Here is a 25,558-nt window from a genome sequence, read left to right as displayed (position 1 = left end):
TTTAAATTCCATTTACAAAGGACACCAAAAGCAGTAGGTCTCTGAACGATTCCTCATGGTTACATCATGTACTCTAACAAAAGCTTAAATTAATCATTCCATTGCCAGATTAATATTAAATCAATAATCTTAATTGGCTTTCATTTAAAAACCATCAGCAAATAATAATTTCCTGAATAAGCACTACATCACGCACTTAATATGGTTCAAAATGGATGAGCTATCTGAAAAAGGGTCAAGTTTCTCATCCAGAAACAAAGTTGTGGACAGGTTAGACGGCCAAATGTCAAGGATGACCCAAATAGTTGCTATTTCTACCACTATAAATGCTCACCACTTTTGCGATTAATTAGATCCAAGCTGCAGTTGGATCAAGTTGGGATAGATCTATATTCACCCAAGAATTATAGAGAAACAAACTATCATTCATTATAAAGAGTCTCTATATGAAAGAAGTGTCACAATGTAAATGATGTGGACACTCCCCCATGTGAAGAGTTCTGGTTTTCACTTCCATTCCCAACCAAATGGCAAAATTCCCAACAGCAGCACCAAGCTCAGAGCAAATCTCACCTCTGAGGGCAAGGCAATGAAAAGTTTGCATAAGAAAATATTATATGAGAAAGTGTTCTTAAAACAATAGTTTCAGGGGCGCCTGGGTGGCGCAGTCGGTTAAGCGTTCGACTTCAGCCAGGTCACGATCTCGCGGTCTGTGAGTTCGAGCCCCGCGTCAGGCTCTGGGCTGATGGCTCGGAGCCTGGAGCCTGTTTCCGATTCTGTGTCTCCCTCTCTCTCTGCCCCTCCCCCGTTCATGCTCTGTCTCTCTCTGTCCCAAAAATAAATAAAAAACGTTGAAAAAAAATTTAAAAAAACAAAAAAAAACAAAAAAAAAACAATAGTTTCAGAGAAGGGAAAACACAAAATGTTATTTTCATAATATGAAGCCAAATAATAAAGGAACCCAAAACAATAAAGGAAGGAAAAAGTCTGGTCACTTCCCTGAGCCTGGAGCCAGTATGAGTCTTACTTACTCTTTTGAAATCTTCATATTTTCGAAAGTTAAATTTTGTATGAAAGTAGATTTAACTGTGTTAGGATCAGAATAATTTGTGAAGGCTTTGTGAATGGGCAGAAAAGCAAAAAAAAAAAAAAAAAAATGCTTCAAAGTTAAAAAAAGACTTGTAGAAAAATTTAAATATATAATATATAATTTATATTTTGATAATGGGTTATATAATAGAGTATGAAATAAGATCCAAGCACATTATAGAAGTGTCAGTGAAGTTATCAACTAATGGGCTACTGTCTATAAAAAATACTGGTCTTCATCAAAAAGAATATTTTAAATGTGACAGGAGAAGGCATTCTATCCTTTAAAAAAACATGACATGCTGTAACAAAAATACTAGATATAGTACTAGTCGCTCTGCCTTAGAAAGCTTTAATGGTCTAAAAATGGATAAATATGTGTTTATTTACATAAATGTATATCATATATAATTGTTAATTAAAAAAAGAAAAAACAAAACTAAATCTAATACAAGTACTCTATCATCCCAAAGGCAGTTTTAACCAAAATGAAATAAACAGGAAAATATGCCTTTAAAAGGCTCAACATATATTACTATGGAATTCAGATAATCCCTTTGTCTATTGCACTCTGGCTCGTGTTTTTTGAGGGTCTTTTTGTTTGTTTTGATTGTCTTATATATATATTTTTTTACCTCTGCCAATGTACCATGTTCTGGGTCTGAAGGATAAGGTAAAGGAAATCATTTTTAAAGCTCTGTGTAGCTAAGAGTTATGCTAAAGTGCCCTAAAAAGTAATTTACCTTTCTTCACTGAAGCGACGACCAATCTTGACTTTACACTTGTCCTGGGGGAGGCATGCTGCTAAAAGGGGAACTGTCCGCAACACTTTGTTTTCCTTTAATTAAAAAATTAATCAAAACACAGATTTGCACGTAGACAAACACACTTTTAAAACTTTCATGATGAACATCTGATTCATTACGTGATAGATAACTTTCACAAAACTTGTATTACAGACCACAGCTGAATAAAAAGAGCTAGTTTCTCTGAGTTATCAGTATTAATAGAATACAAGTGCACATTTTCCTCTACTTGGGTGTGTTTCGAGGTTTACTAATCAAATAAAATAACATTAAGCTAACTATTGGTTAAGATTATGAAAAACGAAATTTGTGTTTAACTAAATTGAATAATTTATTCTACATTTCAGTAGTAATTATATTTTATAGTACGCCAATTGAAGATAACTGCCTAAATCTTTATGTCCAGAAAAAAAGTGCTAAAAAAAAAAAAATGGGTCATATCAAAGGGACACAGAAACCAATCTTAATTTAAAGAGCTCTCAATGACCAAAATGGAACAATGTGAGTAACAAAGTACGTAGCAAACTATTTGGATTATGACCCAAAATGCAAAATAAATAGGAGAGGAGAGACAAATCTTCCTTACAGAAGAATTCCAAGTAATAAACATAAGTACTCCATAATACAGCAGGTGGAGCTTGCTTAATCTCTCCTACCCACCTGAATGCAGACTGGATTTATGGCCTACTTCCAAATAATAAAGGGTATAGAAAGAGGAAAAATATAAAAACTTTAGAGTAGGGAAATATGGTGACCATTCCTATAAACTCCATTAACTATCATCAGTGATTTTTTTCCAATGTCCTAGCTTCTAGCACTAAAAACCACCTTTTTGTCACAAGAATCCTATCCTTTAGGGCATGTGGGTGGCTCAGACATTTGAGCATCTGACAATGGGTCAGGTCATGATCTCACAGTTCACGAGTTCGAGTCCCACATGGGGCTGACCGCTGTCAGGACAGAACCCACTTCGGACCCTCTGTCCCCCTCTCTCTCCAACCTAGGAGACTGGGGACAGTTAAATTCATCAACCTAAAAGCTGGCAAACGAAATAGGAGAGTCAGAATTTGCTGGAACTGTAACTAAAAAGAAAATGCAGCAAGCCAGAGCTGTGAGGGAGCCTGAAACTAATGTGGAGTAGCTCCTACGAGAAAAGGGACGGGAGGAGGGGGGAGGAGAGGTTTAGGACATTTTCCAGCGTGTCCTACTGTTTTCTTCCCTCCTTACAACCTCTGAGACTACGATACATTCTTAAACCACTCTCCGAACTTCTATCAACATACAGATAAATGTCAAATTAAATAGTGCCAAAAGATCTATAATGTTCCCAGATACGCTCCCCAATACCACTTCCCAGAAGCAATCACTTTAACTCTTTCAGCTATTTCCTTTGGTAGTTATCTCCATATTTCTATATAATGTCTTATTAATTTTTGATTTATCAAATTTAAATACTATCTACAAACTACCATTTATTATCATAATAGCTGACTTAAATGTACATAATAATACACTGACTGATACATGTAATGCTCACAATAAACCAATAAAGAAGTATATCTTTTATCATGTCCATTTTACTAATGATGAAACGAAAGCACAGAGAGGTTAATTAACTTGCCCAGGGTTACAATTTACAGAGCTATTAAGGCTTTAAACTCAAGCAATCTGGCTCCTGAGCCCTTCCTCTTAATTAATGCACTGTGTCACAACAGCCCCTTAGAATAAATGAGGATTTACCTTTCTTCCATCACTCCTTACTCTCATATCATCTAATATTTTTAGTTAAATCAATCAACAGTGCTTACATCACTATGGTTACATATACACTGTTCACAAACGGTCATGTGGTTTCACAGAACATGTCCTCCTTGTAAATATTTTTGTTATTTTGAAGTAAGGGTTTTATTTTATCCTTAAGTAATTTTCTACATACATATATCTACTCTTTGAAATGCTCCGTCATATCACCTCCATATCATCCGCTCCACCAAATCTTTTTTTTCCACAGCCCCCCTCCTAAAGCCTACCCAAGTGGTCTTGATCAATTTAATTTTGAATACATTTTTATTTTTTAAAAAAAAGTGTGCTGACATTAAGCACAAGGCAACCCAGTATTATTGAGTTAGATTAAAACTAGAAAGCTCCTTGGATGATAAGGAAAACAATATGGATGTACTTGCATAGAACTGTACAAAACACACACAACTGTAGATGGACCACCTACACCATGAACTAACCATGAAAGAAAGAAGGGAAGGAAGCAAAAAAGGTGAGGAAGAATGAACAAATGAAGGAATAAAGGAATGAATAAAATATTTGAAAGCATTTAAATTGCCACAAATCAATGAAAACACCTACTTTTCTGAACTTTCACTTTTTATTTTAATTTTTATTATTGAAGCATAGTTGACACACAATGTTATATTAGTTTCAGGTATACAATACAGCGACTTGACAATTCTATACATTACACAATGCTCACCACAATAAATGTAGTTACCATCTGTCACTGCACATTATTACAATATTAATAACTATATTCCCTATGCTGCAATTTTCATTTCCATGATTATTTACTTTATAACTGGAAATGTGTACCTCTTAATGCCCTTTACCGATTTCACCCATCCCCCTACACCCCTCTCCTCTGGCAACCACCAGTTTGTTCTCTGTATTTATGAGTCTGTTTGTGTTCTTTATTTGTTCATTTGTTTTGTTTTTTAGATTCCATGTGTAAGTGAAATCATATGGTATTTGTCTTTCTCTGTCAGACTTGTTACACTTAGCATAATATACTCTCCATGTCTACCCACATTGCCACACAAACGGCAAGACCTCATCCTTATTTTACAGGTGAATCATATTCCATAGTGTGTAAGTGTGTGTGTGTGTGTGTGTGTGTGTGTGTACACCACCTCTTCTTTATCCATTCATCTACTGATGGACACTTAGGTTGCCTCCATATCTTGGCTATTGTAAATGATGCTCCAATAAACATAGAGGTGCATATATCTACTCAAATTAGTGTTTTCATTTTCTGTGGGTAAATACTCACAGATGGAATTATCGGTCACATGGTATTTCTATTTTAATTTTTTTAATGTTTATTTATTTTTGAGAATGAGACAGAGACAGTGCACACAAGATGGGCAGGGAAAAAGAGAGAGGGAGAGAGAAAATCCCAAGCAGGCTCCGTGCTGTCAGCATAGAGCCCGATGTGGGGTTCAATCCCACAAACCATGAGATCATGACTTGAGCTGAGATCAAGAGTCAACCACTTAACCGACTGAGCCACCCAGATGCCCCTCTATTCTTAATTTTTTGATGAACCTCCATACTTTTCATACTGGATGTACCAATTTACATTCCCACCAAAAGTGCACAAGGCATCCTTTTTCTTCATATTCTCAACATGTCATTTCTTGTCTTCTTGATACCAGTCATTCTGACAGGTGTATGGGGTAATATCTCATTGTGGTTTTGCTCTGCATTTCCCTGATAAGTGATGTTGAGCATCTTTTTGTGTGTCTGTTGGACATCTGTATTTCTTTATTGGAGAAATTTCTATTCAGGTTCTATACCCATTTTTAATTGGATTATTTGTTTTTGGATGTTGAGTTGAATAAATTCTCTATGTATTTTGGATATTAACCCTTTATCAGATTTATCATTTTCAAACACCTTCCCATATTCATTTTGTTTATTGTTTCCTTCACTGCGCAGAAACCTTTAATTTTGGTGCATTACCAGCACTATTTTTTACACTATATTTTTTATTTTGTTTCCCTTGCTTGAGGAGACATATCCATAAAAATGCTGTTAAGGCCAACGTCCAAGACTTTACTGTCAATGTGTTCTTTCTGGAGTTTCATGGTTTCAGGTCTCACATTTAGGACTTTAAACATTTGGGATTTATTTCTGTGTATGGCATAAGAAAGTGGTCCAATTTCGCTGTTTTGAATGTAGCTGTCCAGTTTTTCTAACACCATTTGTAGAAGAAACTATCTTTTCCCCATTGCATATTCTTGCCTCATTTGTTTGTAGATTAACTAACCATGGAAGTGTGGGTTTCCTTCTGGGCTCTCTATCCTGTTCTATTGATATATGTGTCTCTTTTTTTATTTACTTTACTTTACTTTACTTTAGAGAGAGAGAGAAAATGTGAACAAGAGCAGGGGAGGGGCAGAGGGAGAGGGAGAGAGAGAATCTTAAACAGGCTACACACCCAGCACAGAGCCTGATGCAAGGCTCATTCTCACCACTGTGATATCATAACCTGAACCAAAATCAAGAGTCAGACACTTAACCAACTGAGCCACCCAGGTACCGCTACTGGTATTTTAAAAGGTATTGCGCTGAATCAGTAGAACACTATGGGCATTACAGACATTTTAAAAATGTTAATTCTTCCAATCCATGAGCATGATATACCTTTCATTTGTTTGTGTCCTCATCAATTTCATTCATCAACATCTTAATAGTTTTCATGCTAAAGGTCTTTCACCTCCTTGGTTAAATTTGTTGCTAGGTATTCTATTCTTTTTGGTACAATTATAATTGAAATTGATTTCTTTGTTTATCTTTCTGATACTTCATTGTTAATGTACAGAAACATAACAGATTTCTATATACTAGCGTATCATGCAACTTTACTGAATTCATTTATTAGTTCTTGTAATTTTTTGGTGGAGTCTTTAGGGTTTTCTGTAGTACAATGTAATCTCAAAAATGACAGTTTCACTTCTTTCTTACCAATGTGGAAGGCTTTGAAAACATTAAAATTGCCACACATCAATGAAAACACCTATATTTTAAATGCCATATTATGTCCGGAACCACAAAATAATGAAACAACATGATACTACGTACACTGCAAAATGAAAAAAGCATTCACCATCAAAAGTGAAGTTTTATCCAAAACCATTACTGCTGATAAACTCATTTTTGTTATAAATTTGAGTTGCAGAGTGTTGCAAGTTTAAATGCAGCAAAATGGGGCACCTTGCTCAGTCAGTGAAGTGTCCAACTCTTGATTCCAGATCAGGTCCTGATCTCACATTCGTGAAATTGAGCCCCACAGCAGGCTCTATAGTGATAGCTCAAAGCCTGCCTCGGATTCTCTCTCTCTCAAAATAAAAAATAAAAACTTTTTATAAAAATAAATAAATAAATAAATAATTACAGCATAAATAATTATAGTGACCAAACTGTTCAAATCCTAACAAAAGCATGTTGTTAACACTGAAAAAAGGGCTGCTCAATAAATGGAATATTTAATAATTTACAATAAAAGAATAAGTGTTTTCATCATTTGGAAAAGGAAAAAGACTGATATCTTTAAAGACTTTGTTAAAGATTTAAAATAGCATATACTTCAGAAATTTAAGAAAAAAAAAATCCCTTCTTCAAAAGCCTAATTCAATAGATGATATCCTGAGTTCCCAAATGTTAGAAGAATTTTAACTTCAGTTAATCTAAACCCATTCTGTACCATGCATCAACTAATTTTATAATGATTCTCTTTTATGGTTATCAATCAAATCCTTCCCTCCATTCTTCATTACTGCAGCTAATCAAGAGTTACAAACACCAGCACATGCATAATTCTCACGTATATAAGAAAATATTAATTAAGGGGCGCCTGTGTGGCTTAGTCGGTTAAGCGGCCGACTTCGGCTCAGGTCATGATCTCGCGGTCCATGAGTTCGAACCCCGCGTCGGGCTCTGTGCTGACAGCTCAGAGCCTGGAGCCTGTTTCAGATTCTGTGTCTCCCTCTCTCTGACCCTCCCCTGTTCATGCTCTGTCTCTCTCTGTCTCAAAAATAAATAAACGTTAAAAAAAAAAAAATGCTTCTAAGAAAATATTAATTAAAAAGTCTTTATATACAACACATATGCTATAATATATACATATTTGTTCTATTCATTTAAAGAAATAAAACTTTATATATTCATTTTCTAACACTAAAATGCTGACATTATTTCTACTTATCAAGAAACATTAAGAAATATAAACTATGATCAAAATTTAAAAAGCAACGAGTTTCTTAGTTCTTCAATCACAAAAATCTCATTTTTTCTTCATGCAAAATGGTTGGGGTTCTCAATTTCTATACTATTCAATTACAGTTTTTTGTGAAACAATAATGTTTTATGAAATAACCATTTTTATCTGTCTCTAAAGCATATGACACTATACTATGATATAACATACAAAAGAAACTATTTTTTCCCAAAGACAAAGCATTTGTCATCAATTTATTTTCAGAAATGTTAAAGAGCTGGGAAGTATGAGGATATTCATTGGTGTGTTTTCTCTTATGTACTAATATTCTATTTGCAATTATGTATTTTATAAAATCTTACCTCTGCTGGATGCTGAATTATGTACAAATGAGTAGAGATATGCAGAGGATGCAATGGTAGAAATGGACACAAACATACTTTCTGAGGCCGGCTAAAGGGCAGAAAGAAAAAGAAAACCTGTAAATGCTTAAAATACAATGAAAGAACAATAACCCAAAACCTGAACATAATCCCTCTTCTCTATGTAAAGACATTTGCCAAAGCTGCATTCTTTTAAAATGAAACACCAAGAGTGATTCAATCAATTAGACTTTAGATATGAGCATTTGGAAAAAGATTCAAGTAAATTCTTTACCATCTATATAGATCAAAGTAACTCAAAAAAATCTGGCCTGAGTTATTAGCGAAGAATACTCATAAGCCATCAACATGGTCTTTCTATTCCTGAGGCAACACTTCTAACTTGCATTCCAAATCAAGAAAAGATCTGATGTCAAAGAGAAATTCGGCAACTCTTCTAAATCATCTGATATTGGAGGGAACAATATGATGATAAAAAATAGGAATACAATTACCACCTAGAAAAGAGTTCTAATCAAACTTGCCATCAATCGACACAAAGAGCTTACCAATTGTAAGAAGAAACCCAAATGGGCCACCAGATTACATTTAGCTAGAATTATATCCACAGAATGTCTGCCTTATCCATTTATTTTCCCTTTTGTTATTGTTTGTCATTTTTGTTTTACTTACCTCTTAGTGATGTACTATTGTTTTAGTAACACTTATACTCATTACAAAATTCAAATGAGATAAAAGTATACATTTCCATATCGGTCCTCCAACCTAGGGGATCAGTTTCTTGTGTGTCCTTCCAAATGTATTATAGGAATATACATGGATCTTTTACCATTAAAACCTATATTTGATGTGTGTGTTTCCAATATAAAATTCATCAAACAGCCAGATACAGTATATCATGGGAGTACATTTTCATGACAGGTCACTCTTACAGGCAAATGTTACATGCAATTACAACAGTACACAGTGAATCTTAAAAGAAATTCCCAACAGCATACTATTACTACTACAAAACTGTTATCAATTCCTTCTTCAGTTTAACTTATGTAGAATTACAGCCTGAAGTAAGAAATGATTACATTAATAAACCAGAGTGTGAGTAAATTGGTTCAATTAAATCTACCACCTCATTCTGTAAGAAAGTGTCAAACCTATGCTCCTGCTGAAGAAATTATCTAGATGATATCTTAAATGGAGAAACATATTGCACAACATGACCACGCCTCCCCTCTCCACCAAGGAACCTGGAATGGATGGTCAATCCAAGGAAAACCATCATAATCCACTTTCCAGTGATAGCTGACATGATTCAGTATGATTACTCTGCCCTACAATGGATTCCCTGTTAAGAATGGGAGCAGAGTTATAGGGATGGAGAGCATCTTTCAGTGGTCATAAGAAGAGTAAACCAAGTAAATACAGAGAGGAGAAAAGATGGTTGACAGAACTAGGTATATTGACAAAGAGGTCAAAGGCTGCAATTAGAAAAGACTCCTCACTGAGCAGGAGGATGAAATACATCCAAATTCTAAAATTTTAAGTTGCTGACTTTTTATATGAAACTCTACATAAGTAAAATGCACAATCCGATGTCACTAAAATTCTTTTGTAAAATGTAATTTAATATCAAACGAAAGCAATTTAAAAATTCAGAATTTATGGGGCGCCTGGGTGGCGCAGTCGGTTAAGCGTCCGACTTCAGCCAGGTCACGATCTCGCGGTCCGTGAGTTCGAGCCCCGCGTCAGGCTCGGGGCTGATGGCTCGGAGCCTGGAGCCTGTTTCCGATTCTGTGTCTCCCTCTCTCTCTGCCCCTCCCCCGTTCATGCTCTGTCTCTCTCTGTCCCAAAAATAAATAAAAAACGTTGGAAAAAAAATTAAAAAAAAAAAAAAAAAATTCAGAATTTAAATGGATATCACCTTAAATACCTGTAAGCTGTTTGACACTTAGACTATGAAAGAATGCAAAACAAAAACAAAAACAAAAAAAAATCAAATATCCTATATAGGAAACATTCACGTATCAGTAAACTCAAAAAATTGAAAAATCCAGTCAAGTAAACAACCTGGGTAGAAGCTATAGATTTCTGTGGGCATTACAACACTAGGTAAAATAAACCCTGAAAATAACATCTTTAGCTTATCACACATATAGTGATTATAAAAGTCCTCAGCATGACACTTGAGACACTGCAGAGAACTGCTCTGCTTTTCATGTCTGACCAAAACCTTTGTTCATAAAAGAAAAAGAAAAAAAAAATTCAGTTACTTGAAATGGTAGTTTCCTTCCTAGGAACACATCTTTGAACTTTAGGAGGATTTAGAATTAAGTAGTTTGGAGAGTTCCACTTCCAGGAGGACAGGAAAAGCTGCTTCACAGACCAAAAGTCCAGTGAAATAAGCAAAGCTGACCAAAACTATTTTAAAAAACGATCACTGAAAAATAGAAACACCCTATAACCCAGCATACTGGGTATTTATCCAAAGAATACAAAAACACTAATTCAAAGGAACACATGTACTATGTTCATAGAAGAATTATTTACAGTAGCCAACATATGGACACAACCCAAGTGTCCATCGAATGATGGAAGGTGTGGGGTGTGTATATCCATACATATAGTGGAACATTATTCAGCCATAAAAAAGAATTAAATGTTGCCATTTGCAACAACATGGATGGAGCTAAAGAATAAAACGCTAAGCAAAATAAGTCAGTCAGGAAAGACAAATGCCATATGATTTCACTCATACGGGGAATTTAAGAAACAAACAGGCAAAGGGGGAAAAAAGGAGTAAGAGACAAAGTAAAAAACAGACTCTTAACTTTAGAAAACTGATGGTTACCAGAGGGGAGATGGGTGGAGGGATGGATGAAATAGATGATGGGGATTAAGGAGTGCACTTGTCGTGATGAGCATTGGGTCATGCATGGATGTTTGGATCACCTTATCGTACACCTGAAACTAATATAACACTATGCTAACTTAAGTGGAATTAAAATATAAAGTTAAGAACAAAAAACAATCACTGTAAGTCCCTTGCAATTTTCTAGGGCATATTCAAACAAAGAAACATTACTCAAGAAAATCTACTAAAACTTGGTATTGGGACCATTTGTGGCATCTGAGCCATAACCAATTTCCTACCCTGCCCCAGGTCAAGCTGACAAACTCCACTCCATGTAGGTGTGACCAAGAGAACCAACCTCCCTCTCAGTTCTTTTTTTTTTTTTTTTTTAATATTTATTTATTTTTGAGAGAGAGGGAGACATAGACTCCAAAGCAGGCTCCAGGCTCTGAGCTGTCAGCACAGAGCCCAACGTGGGGCTTGAACTTATGAACCGTGAGATCATGACCCGAGCCAAGGTGGGACAATTAGGACGCTTAACTGGTTGAGCCACCCAGGCGCCCCACTCCCTCCCAGTTCTTAATCAAGGCTTATCCCTTATGTCACAAACAAGGCAGGCCACCAGCATTTCTCACCCCCTCCACTCCAAGCAGGCTAAATTCCTGGCAAGTGTGGTCAAGAGAGCAGAGGCTGCCTTCCTCCACACAGCCTTCCTCCTATAAAACAAGCTTTACCGTAGTGCAGGATGCTGGCGATGCTAGAGCTCCAAGCGTCCTCAACCTAGTCTGCTCACAGAACTTAAGTTTGACACCAGAAGCAGCAAGCCACAGGCTTGCTCAGCCCTGTACCCAGAACACTGGCTAGGAGAGTCTGCCCAGGAGAGGCAGACTGTAAGAAAAGAGAGCTCTGAAGCTCTCCCCAAAGGGACTGACTTCATTTGAAACAGAGTGTGAGCAAGTTCAAGCCTAAGGGTGCTCTCAAAGACAATAACTCCTCTTAATAGAGACCAACAAGCTGTATCATAAGCCAGACAGGGGATCAGAAAGAACCATGGAAAGAGACAGCTTAAGAAGAACCCACCTGCAGTCCGAGCAAACCTCAAAGAGTGGCCTCAAAAACTACCCCTGCCTGCATGTAAGTGGATCAGACCGCTGAGATATGTATAGCCTAGGGCAATGGATAGAAAGGATAGGACAATCAGCCGGTAATTAGTGGAGCCTAACAAGCAGGATGTTTTACCAAAAGAAGAAGGCATCTTAAGGGAAAGATCTAGAAAAGAGACCTTCAAAGAGAACCCTGGTAAAACTACTGCGATAGTGGCCTTCTTTAATAAAAACCTCTGAGTTGTATACCTTAAAAGAATGAATGCCACGATATGTGAATCGTATCTTAATAAGGCTGTTGTTTTTAAAAATGTGAAAATGTGGTGGAAAAATAATGTTCAACCTAAATTAAGTAAGAGACAGGCATTTTGCTACTAGACGGCATTATGTTACGTGAAGGGGGGGCTTCCTTTCCTACAATGTAGGCTGCAGGAGGGCAAAGACGTGGCCTTTCCACTTTTCACCCCATCACCTAGCATAACAAGCTACCAATGAATACTGCAGAATACATGATGGGATCCCTCTGCATTCCCTCCTGCCTCCACCTTGGGACACCATTCTCCTCCTACACAATTCCTCATCCTACCCCTCCCTTTGCTAACATATCACATATTGATCTCTCCTTCCTTTCCTCTCTAATATTTAAGCAATTAGTTTGTATTACAAATGAAATTCAGAGTCTCAGATCTCCCTTTGCTGTAATTTGTGACCATCCTGGTAAGCAATAACACCTGAGACAAAAAGATTTACCGAAGGAAATACCAAAAGCAAAAAAGAAAAACACCATTTTATGTGTAAAAACCATAATGATGATTTAAGCTAAAATTAATTCTTTTGGTTTCTACTTTGACAGGCTCATAAAACATCATTACCTATTTATTTTAAAGCATGTCCCCTCTATTAACCTAATTCTAGTTCTAATAAGCTCTAATAAAACTATAGTTCTTTAAAACATTTTGCATTCCAACTGATCAAGTTTATGTTTAGCAAGTTACTTTACAATATAAATTTGGGCTTGCTTGTTACTTTAACAGCAAGTTCGCTCATAATTTCCTCCTCCACAGTGGTTTGCATGCACTGCGCTGGTGACTAGCTGCTCAAGTGCTAAACCATCTCTTACCAAACTACTGGATAAGTAGCAGAGAAATTGTTCTCCTCATTCTAAAACCTTCTCTGAAGAACAAACAAGCTTCCCTACATCCAAACTTAACTCCTGAAGGTTTAAATATTTCAAGTTGATAATGGATTAAATATAAATTCAACAAATTTTTATTCAAATATTTATTGTATACCTAACTCTGTGACAGAATTAGGCACTTGGGGCAATGTAACAGACAAAGATTCCTGCCCTCATGGAGCCTATTCTATCTATCTATGCCAGAAGGAATTTTTTACAAGTTCCTCGCTTCCTATGAACTATTACAGTTGACAGGAAAATAAATACCAAATAACTACACATCAAAAGTGATTATTTATAATAGTAGACATTCATTTTAAAATAAAAATCAAGCTACTTCCAGAATTTTTGTAAATCTGGAGAAGAAATGTTAATGTCTGAAGAAATATCAACTGGCCAAATGGGTACAGGTTTGGGGAATAACTATTAAGATATGTCACTGACAAGGTCATTCATTATCTTGCTAGGTGATCTTAAGTACATCAGAGGTTTTCAGTGTCCTCCTTCACAAAGCTGGTCACACACCAAGAAAGTTCTGGGGAATAACTCCCAAATCGCAGGCAAAGCTTATAAAAAACATAATCATTTATGACTAGTATTTTTCAGCTAATTTATAATAGAATGACCAAAGGAGGAGTTGAGATTTTTCTTTCTTCTACATTTTCAATGCCTTGTAAAAGCAGAAGAGAGAAAATTTTACAATGCATTGCAATGTATTATAAATACTGTTTTCCATCATTAAGATTCATCTTCTTTAAAATCTATACAACCCAATTAAGGTTTATTACATTCTTAAAATATAAATGAAATTTTCAAATAATTTCCCTGAGGAAATTTTATGAAATAAGCTTTTTCTTCTTTTCTCATTAAAGATGTAGGAATAAATATGTAGGTTTCCTGTCAGACTAAGATTGACTGGCTTCCTCAGTGCATGCTATAATACAAGGGTACTCTGTCACTCCGGGCGTGGTATCTCTGACAGGCTGTAGGCAAATAAAATCGTATCTGACATATGACTAGCAATGCTAGGACTTAGAAAAAACATCTTTCCAAAGTTTAATTAAATTCTTATATAATATTCACTGAAAGCTATTTTTCTCATAGGACTGATTTTAATCAAGAAAATCTCACAAAGGCAAACTTTAAAAATTAGTGAATAGATTTACAAGAATTATTATTTTTAAAGGATTTCTTTTATCTACTAAACAAAAGCAAATGTAGAACCCAGAAAAATAGTGCACCTCAAAGTTTCCAGTACTCAACAAAATTTTTATCGTCCCAACGGACTGAAAAGGCAAAGAACAAAGAGTTTTATAGCTTTTCAATAGATTAGCTGAAGAGATACACTGCATTACACATAAAAATGCCAAACTTTCTAATGTTAAAATAGGTTTTGAAAAAGTAAATACCACAGTGCCCTCTACCGTCCCTTTAAAGAAACTTAAATAATCTATAAAATACTTTTTAAATTTCTGAAAACAATATTCAGCATAACCAATGAAAGAAGAAACACATTTTCATTATTAACATATTATAATAAAAATTTAGTATAATAAATACAGTATTAAATAAATTTTCATGTCATAAAGGTAATAAAAACATGTAACATCTTATCAGTTGTTAAGATGCTCTGCTTCCAGTATAAATAACAATAATATTCTCATACCCACCAAATAGGAGTAGAGGAAGGATAGGTGTAGAAAGAAAAGAAAAACACTGATAGAGGAAGTAACGCCATGAAGAGAATATCTTTAGATGAGACTTTCAGAGACCTGTGCCCCAGACGGCATGTCTAGAGCAGTGGTTTCCAAAGCAGATTAAGTAAAATGACCCAAAGGAATGCCAAAAGAAAACATTACCACTTTCACTTTGAATTAAACATTACTAGTATTTAGCATATAGAATAACATTCCCTCCTTAGGTGGTATGTCATACGGTAATATGTTAGGATAGGTGGTATCCTGAAATAAAAAGAGGCATTCCATAACAGGTAGGGTTCACAATGGCACCCACAAAGAAATCATACACACTTGTAAAGAATCTATACTGAAGAATCCATACTGAATCTATACTGTTCTGGTTACAAAATCACAAATGAATAAGTTTATGGCAGAGCTGTTTCTTACCTATTCCTGGTTCAAATGCTTCATTAGAGGTACAAAATTGAATCTGACGGGACAATAACTGTCTTTTTAATTAAGTTTTTTATTGTGATTCCACTGTTGTTAACATACAGTATTATATTAGTTTCAGGTGTACAAGATAGTGATTCAACAACTCTACACATTACTCAGTGTTCATTATAAGTATACTCTTTAATCCCCTTCATCTATTTCTAACCCTCCAGCCACCTCCCATCTGGTAACTATCAACTTGTTCTCTATAGATAAGGGTCGTTTCTCGGTTTGCCTCTCTTTCTTTTTCCCTTTGCTCATTTGTTCTGTTTCTTAAATTCCACGTATGAGTGAAATCATATGGTATTTGTCTTTCTCTGACTTCTTTTGTTTAGCATAATACTCTCTAGCTCCACCCATGTTGTTGCAAATGGCAAGCTTTCATTCTTTTTATGGCTGAATAACATTCCATTGTATGTACGTGTGTGCGTGTATACATACACACACATCTTCTTTATATAATTTGGCTATTGTAGATAATGCTGCAATAAACACTGGTATCTCTTTAATTAAGTGTTTTTGTTTTAGGGGGAGGGGGGTAAATACCCATTAGTGCAATTACTGGATGGTAGAGTAGTTCTATTTTTAACGTTTTGAGGAACCTCCATACTGTTTTCCACAATGGCTGCACCAGTTTGCATTCCCACCAACAGTGCGAGAGGGTTTCTTTTTCTCCATACCCTCACCAACATTTGTTGTTTCTGATTTGTATTTTCTGATTTGTTGTTCTGATTTCAGCCATTCTGATAGGTGTGAAGCACTATCTCTTTGTAGTTTTGATTTGCATTTCCCTGATGATGACTGACGTTGGGCATCTTCTCATGGGTCTATTGGCCATCTATAGTATAGGTCTTCTTTGGAGAAATGTTTGTTCATGTTTTCTGCCTATGCTTTAATTGGATTGTTTTTTGGGTGTTGAGTTGTAACAGTTCTTTATATTTGGATACTAACCTTGTATCAGATATGTCATTTGCAATTATCTTCTCCCATTCCATAGGTTGCCTTTTAGTTTTATTATTTCCTTCACTGTGCAGGAGCTTTTTATTTTGATGTAGTCCCAATAGTTTATTTTTCCTTTTATTTACCTTGCCTCAGGAGACATTCAGAAAAATACTATAGTGGCCAGTGTCAAGACATTACTGCCTGTGCTCTCCTCTAGGATCTTTATGGTTTCAGGTCTCACATTTAGGTTTTTAATCCTTTTTGAGCTTACTTTTGTGTATAGTATAAGAAAGTGGTCAAGTTTCATTCATTTGCTTGTAACTGTCCAGTTTTCCCCCACACCAATTGTTGAAGAACCTGTCTTTTTTCTGATTGGATATTCATTCCTACTTTGTTGAAGATTAATTGACCATATAATTGTAGGTTTATTTCTGGGTTTTCTACTCTGCTCCACTGATCTATGTGTCTATTTCTGTGCCCATACCATAGTGTTTTGATTACTACAGCTTTGTAATATAACTCTAAGTCTGGAATTGTGCTACCTCCAGTTTTGTCTTTCTTTTTTAAGATTGCTTTACCTATTTAGGGTCTTTTGTGGTTCCATACACATTCTAGGATTATTTGTTCTACTTCTGCAAAAAAATGCCGTTGGTATTTTGATAGGGATTCATTAAATCTATAGACTGCTTTGGGTAGTACAGACATTTTAACAATGTTTGTTACATATTTGTTAAATGGAATGTCTTTCCATTTCTTTGTGCTGTCTTCAATTTCTTTTATCAATGATGTACAGTTTTCAGAGTAAAGGTCTTTCACCTCTTTAGTTAAGTTTATTCCTAGGTATTTTATTATCTTTGGTACAGCTGTAAATGGGATTGTTTTCTTAATTTCTCTTTCTGCTGCTTCATTATTAGTGCACATAAATGCAAGAGATTTCTGTACACTGAGTTCGTGTCATGTGACTTTACTGAATACACTTCTTACCATTTCTAGCAGATTTCTGGTGGAGCCTTTAGGGTTTTCTATATATAATACTATGTCATCTGCAAAGAGTAAAAATTGTACTTCTTCCTTCCCAGTGTGGATGCCTTTAATTTCTTTCTCTTGTCGAACTGTTGTGGCTAGGACTTCTATTACTACGCTTAGTAACAGCGGTGAGAATGGACACCCTTGTCCTGTTCCTGACTTTAGGGGAAAAACTCTGAGTTTTCCCCAACTGAGTATGCTAGCTGTGGGTTTTTCATGTAAGGTCTTTGTTATGTTTAGGTATTTTCCCTCTAAATCTACTTTGTTGAGGTTTTGGGGATTTTTTGTTTTGTTTTGTTTTTGGGGGTTGTTTTCGATAGCGTGCACACATGCACCTGACTGGGGACAGGCAGAAAGAGAGAGGGAAGAGAGAGAATCCCAAGAAGGCTCATGATGTCAGTACCAGAGCCTAACACGGACCTTGATCTCATGAACTGTGAGATCATGACCTGAGCCAAAATCAAGAGTCGACACATAACCAACTGAGCCACCCATGTGTCCCAAGGGGTTTTATCATGAATGGATGTTGTTTTACTTTGTCCAATGCTTTTTCTACATATATTGAGATGATCTCTTATTGATGGGATGTATCACATTGATTGGTTTGCAAATACTGAACCACTCTTGCATCCTGGGAATATTTTCCACTTGATCATGGTGAACAATTTTTTTAATGTATTATTAGATTCAGTTTGCAAGTATTTTGTTGAGGATTTTTGCATCTAAATGCATCAGAGATACCGGCTCATAGTTGTTGTTGTTTTTTGTTTTTTTTTTTTTTGTAGTGTCTTTACCTGGTTTTGGTATCTAGGTAACACTGACCTCATAAAACAAATATGGAAGTTTTCCCTCCTCTTCTAGTTTTTGGAATTGTTTGAGAATAAGGATTAACTCTTCTTTAAATATCTGGTAGAATTTGCCTTTGAATCCATCTGGTCCTGGACTTCTATTTATTGGGAGGTTTTTGATTACTGATTCAATTTCATTGCTGGTTATCAATCTGTTCAAACTTTCTATTTCTTCTTGCTTCAGCTTTTGGTAGATTTTATGTTTCTAGGAATTTATCCATTACTTCTAGGTTGTCCAGTTTGTTGGCATATAATTTTTCATAACATTCTCTTACAATTATTTGTATTTCTGTGGTGTTACCAGTTACTTCTCCTCTTTCATTTGTGATTTTAAGTCCTCTCTCTCTCTTTTTTTTTTTTTTTTTTTTTTTTTTTGGTGAGTTTGGCTACAGATCTCTCAACTTTGTTGATCTTTTCAAAGAACCAGTGTGGGGAATAAGCTTAGAAATTCCCTGGACTTACACCAATGGGTTAACAAGGCATAAAGAATTAGAAAGCCATAGGATGTTCACACCCAAGTTTGGGTAAACAAGATTAGATAAATAAGTATAGAGAAGGTGGGGCCAAAGCCCCAGTATAGAGAGAGCGGAGGAAAGTCCCCAATAAAGAACATATGTATATGAAATAACCAAGATTAGGTATTCAGGGCGGAAGCGCCCCCCCAATTTAGTACTATAGCAGAAAGCTGCTTTAACAGGAGGAAAGGACCAAGTTAGCTAAACAGGTGAATTGGACTGTAGACCACTGCTGCAGGTGAAGCTGCCCAGAGCAGAGCTGATTAGGGCTCTAATCAGAAAAGGTACCTTGTTAACCCTGAGGTTATTTGCTCTGTCTCATCCCCTGGCTAGCTAAGACAAACAGAGGTGATGCCTCATGTCCACTGTAAACAACCTTCCGCCCAGCTGCCCAGCGCCAGGATTTTGTTTCGTATTAACCCAAAGGCCTAACCCCCCATATTTTCAAGACCCATTTTTCCTCACGTCCATGAGTTAATGTTCACAGATTTATTGTCTCTTTGTGCACGTCCATCACCATGTTTGTAAGCCTTCTGATCCTAATAAAAAAGAAGCAAGGACCCTTACTTGGGGCTTTTGTCTTCTGCACATTAGCCTCTCTCACATTTAAATCTGCATCTGCTGTCTTGTTGGACAAGAAAGAACTCCAGACCCAGAGTCTACAACAAATCGGCTCCTGGTTTCATTGATCTGTTCTACTGTTATGATGGTTTATGCCAGTAACTTTAAAAAGCAATATAAAAATTACTTGATCTGTAGACTCACATCATACTGTCTTTAACAATGAACCTCACCATACGTGTATATTATGCTTCAAAATAAATAATAATGCTGGCGTGACTCCATCACAATAAACAAGACATTTTTAAATGGTTTATTTCACCATTGCCTCTTCCTTTTGAAAATCTTTTCGTGTGTGTGTATGTTTTATGGGACACATCATACGTTAGTATATAATAAATGTACATAATCATAGATAAATATATATACCTATTAGAATTTCACCCTACGTTTTTTAACTAACTGTGGTATATAATCAAAATAATTTAAGAATCACTGGCCTAGAAATAAGCTTGTTCCAACTATAGGTTTTACAATTAAGAAAATTTTCAGTAACTTTTATTACAATTAAAGAAGACTTATGAGGAGGCAGATCCCTGGAAAACAAAGCCATGTGTCCAGAGAAATGACTATACAGGGCAGACATATAAAGCCCCTACTAAAACTGCAATGCCAAAGTGACAGATCAACTAACACTGAAGACTCTTACCATAAAAATCACCTACATTCAGTTATCCTATTATTTATTTTATACTTTATCCTCTTCTGTAGAAATGAACAGTTATAAAAAAAATAGCAAAACATCTTTCTTAGCAAATTAAGTCAATCACTCTTTCCTCTGTAAGCTTTTATTGTATACTTTCATAATTTGTCTTAAATATTATTTAGACATATTTTCTCTTGCACTCAGTTCACTACCAATTTTAGAGGAAACAATCTCTCAATCATTTTCTATGACCTAAGCTACGCATTTATTGGACACTGGATATTGAATAAATAATGACTGAATGAATAAAGAACATCTAAAACGGAGTTTCCAGGTCCGTGTGTAATAGAATTCCGTTTCTTATCCACTGGCGAAGGAAAGGGAACTGCATGAATGTCCATTCTGACAAGCAAGAATTCACACTAAAGTGGTCCCAAGGACCAGCTATCTTCATTAGAGATATCTTACAAAGAATAGTACAGACTTTAGGGGCACCTAGGTAGCTCAGTGGGTTAGGCATCTGACTCTTGATTTCTTTTGGCTCAGGTCATGATCTTATGGTTCACTGGATCGAGCCCTACGTTGGGCTCTGTGCTGATGGCATGGAGCCTGCTTGGGAATCTCTCTCAAAAATAAACAAACTTTAAAAAAAAACCCTTTAGGGGAGCCTGGATGGCTCAGTTGGTTGAGCATACGACTTCAGCTCAGCTCATGATCTCACAGTTCACAGGTTTGAGCCCTGCATCAGGTTCTGTGTTGACAGCTCAGAGAGTGAAGCCTGCTTTGGATTCTGTGTCTCCCTTTCTCTCAGCCCCTGCCCCACTCGCACACTCTCACTCTGTCTCTCAAAAATGAATAAACGTTAAAATAAATAAATAAATAAATATTATTTAAAGTACAGATTTTATATACCTGCTTCATTAAGGAAGTATTCTTCCTAATTTTAAATAAATTTATATGTAATTTTGCATAAATTCTCAAAACAGAACTGAGAAGTTTCTTTGATAGAAGAGAGAAAATGTGTTACTTAAGTACTTTGAGAGAATATAATAGACCCAACAATAGCATTGCTAGGAATTTACCCAAGGCATACAGGAGTGCTGATGCATAGGGGCACTTGTACCCCAATGTTTATAGCAGCACTTTCAACAATAGCCAAATTATGGAAAGAGCCTAAATGTCCATCAACTGACAAATGGATAAAGAGGATGTGGTTTATATATACAATGGAATACTACTGGCAATAAGAAAGAATGAAATCTGGCCATTTGTAGCAACATGGATGGAACTGGAGAGTATTATGCTAAGTGAAATAAGTCAGGCAGAGAAAGACACATACCATACGTTTTCACTCATATGTGGATCCTGAGAAACTTAACAGAAGACCATGGGAGAGGGGGAGGGGGAAAAAAGAAGTTACAGAGAGGGAAGGAGGCAAACCATAAGAGACTCTTAAATACTGAGAACAAACTGAGGGTTGATGGGGGTGGGGGAGGGGGAAAGTGGGTGATGGGCATTGAGGAGGACACCTGTTGGGATGAGCACTGGGTGTTGGACGGAAACCAATTTGACAATAAATTATATATATAATAAAAAACAAAAATAAAAAAATAAAAAGGACTTATAAGTACTTAAACCATTAAAAAAAGAGAATATAGTAATACTACAAGATAAAACACTGATTTTGATGCCCTAAGAAAGTGTTTGTCATCAATATAACATTTATTTGTAGCTGCAAAGTGAGTACTTTTGAAAGCCCAAGAATGACAAAATCTCTATCAAGAGGCAATTTATTTGTGGTGACCTATAGCTCAACACATGCAAAATTATTTACTTGCCCTTAATCTCTGAACCTAGAAAAAGAGCTACTCTAACATAGAAAAAGCTAACTAAATGTAAAATAGACCAATTTCATAAATAACAATTCTGATATTTCAGGGAAGAGGCAAAAAAAGAGGGAGAAAATGGGAAGAAGAGGGAAAGGGGGTAAGGAGAAAGAAAAAGAAAGAAAAGAACGAGGAGGAAAAGGTCAAGAGGAAGAGTTTAATGCTAGCCATACACTTTTATGTTACAGGCACTATCATAAATACTTCCCCTTCATTTAATCTCAAAAAAACTGTCAAAGACAGGTAGTATTACTGTCCTAATTTACAGATGAAGAAAGCAAGGCTTAGAGAGGTTAAGTAGCTTTCTCAAGAAAGGAGAGGTGGGGCTAGAACTCAGTTCTGATTCCAAAACGCACACCATTGAAGCAATCCATTTTGTGGATTATGTATATGAGCATTTAACAATCAGTGAAAAGTTTTACCATGTAATTGTACCTCGCTTCCCTAGGCCTCAGAAGGCCTAATGCTAGCATTAAAACATTTGGTGGTAAATAAACCTGAGTCTGAAAGAGACGACCAAGAAGGAAGCCACAGACAGCTACTGGTGTCATGGAGAAAACAGAAGTCAAAAGAACAAACGATTCAGACTTAGAAGTCAGCAAAACTTATGGAAATGGGTCCTGGCAAGACAGGGTACTTGAGCTGGACATTGAAACAGTGTAGCATTTCAGAAAGAAGGGATGAGAGAAGAGCATTTGGTACAGAGGAAATAAGAGAACAAAGGCATAAAGCAGAACATGAAAAACACCTGTTCGAGGGACCCATTCCAGGTGGTTAGAAGAGAGGGTATGGGAAGGGTACGGTGGAGGAAGAGATGCAAAGGCTTTGGATGACACACTAGAGCCTCGACTCCACTGTGTACCTGAAATACAAGCATGGAAGGTCTCCAGGAAAGGAATAAAATGAGCAGACCCAGATGTTAAAAATCTAATGACCTCGGGGCACCTGGGTGGCTCAGTTGGTTAAGGGTCTGACTGTTCATTTCAGCTCAGGTCATGATCTCACCATCTGCAAATTGAGCCCTGCATCAGGCTCTGTGCTGACAGTGCGTAACCTGCTTGGGATTCCCTCTCTGCCCCTCCTCCTGGCTCACACACGTGTGCGCACACACACCCTGTCTCTCAAAATAAATCAATAAACATTTTTTTTAATCTAATGACCTCTGTTTGAAATGGAACTGGAAAACAGTTTGGCGACTCCTCAGAAAGTCAAACACAGAACTACCACATGACCCCGCAATTCCATTCCTAGGTATATACCCAAAATTATTGGAACAAAAACAGATATTTGTGTGCCAAGGTTCACAGCAGCACTATTCACAATAGCCAAAAGGTAGAAACAAACCAAGTGTTCATCAACAAACCATTGTTATTTTAACAAATAAGAAAAAAAAATGAATGATGGATAAACAAAAGTGGTATATACATATAATTTAGCCATAAAAAGGAAAGAAATTTTGATATGCTACAACATGGAGAGAACTTGAAAACATTCTAAGTGAAATGTCAGACACAGAAGGATAAGTATTGTATGTTACATGAAGAATCTAGAATAAGCAAATTCATAGAAATACAAAATAAAATAGAAGTTACCACTGGCTGGGCCGGGTGGGGGGGAAGGTATGGGAAGTGATTATTTGATGGGTACAGAGTCAACATTGACGATGATGAAAAAAGTGTTGCGTACAGATAGTAGTGATGGTTACAGAACATTACGAATGTATCAATGACACTGAGTTATACAGTTAAAAATAATTAAAATGAGGGGCGCCTGGGTGGCTCAGTCAGTTAAGCATCCAACGTCAGCTCAGGTCATGATTTCGCAGTTTGTGAGTTCGAGCCCCGCGTCAAGCTCTGTGCTGATGCTTCAGATTCTGTGTCTCCCCCCTCCCCTGCTCATGCTCTGTCTCTCAATAATAAATAAACGTTAAAAATTTTTTTAAAAAATAGTTAAAATCATAAGTATTATACATGTACATTTTAGCACAATTTAAAAAAAAAAAAAGTAGCCTGCCAGGTAACACGTCTACATAGGCAAAGAGTCAGATATTTCTCCAAGAGGTTAACCCCTCTCGCCCTTTGCAAAGTCCAGAGACTCATTCTATAGCTTCATTTTTTTCCCCCAAGGAACTCTGGAAGACTTCTACTTACTTCATTTCACTGCTACCTTTTTTCCCACAGCCTTCTCATGAGGCTTCCAGTAGAGAAAGCCAAAAAAAAAAAGAGAGAGAGAGAGAGAGAGAGAGAGAGAGAGGAGACAGAGAGAAGCAAGCAAATAAGTGAACAGGGGAAAACAAAATAAATTCCTAATCAGTAATATCTTCGAATTTGCCTTTCTGACTGAAAAATGAGGACCTACTGACAAATAAGAAACTGACCTTAGGCAGGTAAAGGATCCAAGAAATAAAAGCTCAATCTTAAAAAAGACAGTAATTAAAAAGCTCTCATCCCAAAATAACTAAAAACAGCCAGGGAACAGGAAAAGAATCTACAGATTCAAAGACCACGAAGAAACAGCTCACTGGAAATATTTATTATATGCAGCAGGAAAACAAGAGTAGTCATACTGCTCGCTTCAATATAATCTTTTACTATATGGTGTAGGAATAAAAGTATGAAAGCCCCTCACTAGTCACCTGACCCTGAGAGTCTATAAAAAGGAATAACTTTAAATCAAAGTTGTCTTATGTATTAAATTAAAATGCACAGGTAAAGCACTTTGTAACCTGTAAACCCTTTTTAAATGATACCAAATTTTCGACTAGACTACTTCTGAATATTTTTTCTCACTACATAAGCACGAACAGAATGATGAATTATTAATTTTGGGCAAATGTACTTTAAAAATTAATGTGCTTTGATGTTCTTTGAAGAAAACTTCTATCCATCAGAGGGTAATGATATAATTCTTATTTTTCTTGGGGAAAATAAATCAAACATTTAGAAAGCTCTAACGTGGTTTTTAAAATTGGTCACTCCTCTTTGGAGACTTAAGATTAAGAAAAAAAATTCCCTCTTAACATATATCATCTTTGCTCAACTTTGAACATATGATTAGTTTGCACAGTAATTTGTGAATCAGTTAGCTTTCCACATATATTACAAATGAACTACTTCAAAGAATAAACATATTTTCTATACCAATAGGAAAGAACAAATTAACTTCATACTTTTCTCTTAGGAATATGATACTTTTGATATGAACAAAGAATTAAATTTTCAAATTATCTAATTTTTTACTCTAAAAATCATCATCAAGAATCTAGTTGATTTTAGGGACTCCTGGGTGGTTCAGTTGGTTAAGCGTCTAACTTCGGCTCAGGTTATGATCTCACAGCTCGTGAGTTCAAGCCCCACGTCGGGCTCTGTGCTGACAGCTCAGAGACTGGAGCCTGCTTCGGACTCTGTGTATGTGTGTGTCCCTCTCTCTGCCCCTCCCCCATTCATACTCTGTCTCTCTCTGTCTGTCTCTGTCTCTGTCTCTTTCT

The 25,558-nt window shown here is 36.2% G+C and overlaps 1 protein-coding gene across 4 annotated transcripts in view; it reads right to left on the bottom strand.

Moving 5' to 3' along the window:
- Nucleotides 1–25,558, bottom strand: part of DTWD2 (DTW domain containing 2) — a 221,146-nt gene that overhangs the window by 186,867 nt on the left and 8,721 nt on the right. For all 4 annotated transcript variants that reach the window (XR_002085884.2, XR_002085885.2, XM_019469591.2 and 1 more), the window contains exons 2-3: nt 8,265–8,355; nt 1,833–1,927 (exon numbers count right to left, since the gene is read on the bottom strand). Coding sequence is in view for 2 of the 4 variants with exons in the window: in XM_019469591.2 (XP_019325136.1) it covers nt 1,833–1,927; nt 8,265–8,355 (186 nt within the window). In the remaining 2 variants the exon portion in view is untranslated. The remainder of the gene's footprint in view (nt 1–1,832; nt 1,928–8,264; nt 8,356–25,558) is intronic.

Source organism: Panthera pardus, unplaced genomic scaffold, assembly GCF_024362965.1.
Source record: "Panthera pardus isolate Hobbes unplaced genomic scaffold, ASM2436296v1 HiC_scaffold_2, whole genome shotgun sequence".
Lineage (NCBI taxonomy): Eukaryota > Metazoa > Chordata > Mammalia > Carnivora > Felidae > Panthera > Panthera pardus.
This window is presented reverse-complemented; position numbering and strand designations above follow the sequence as displayed.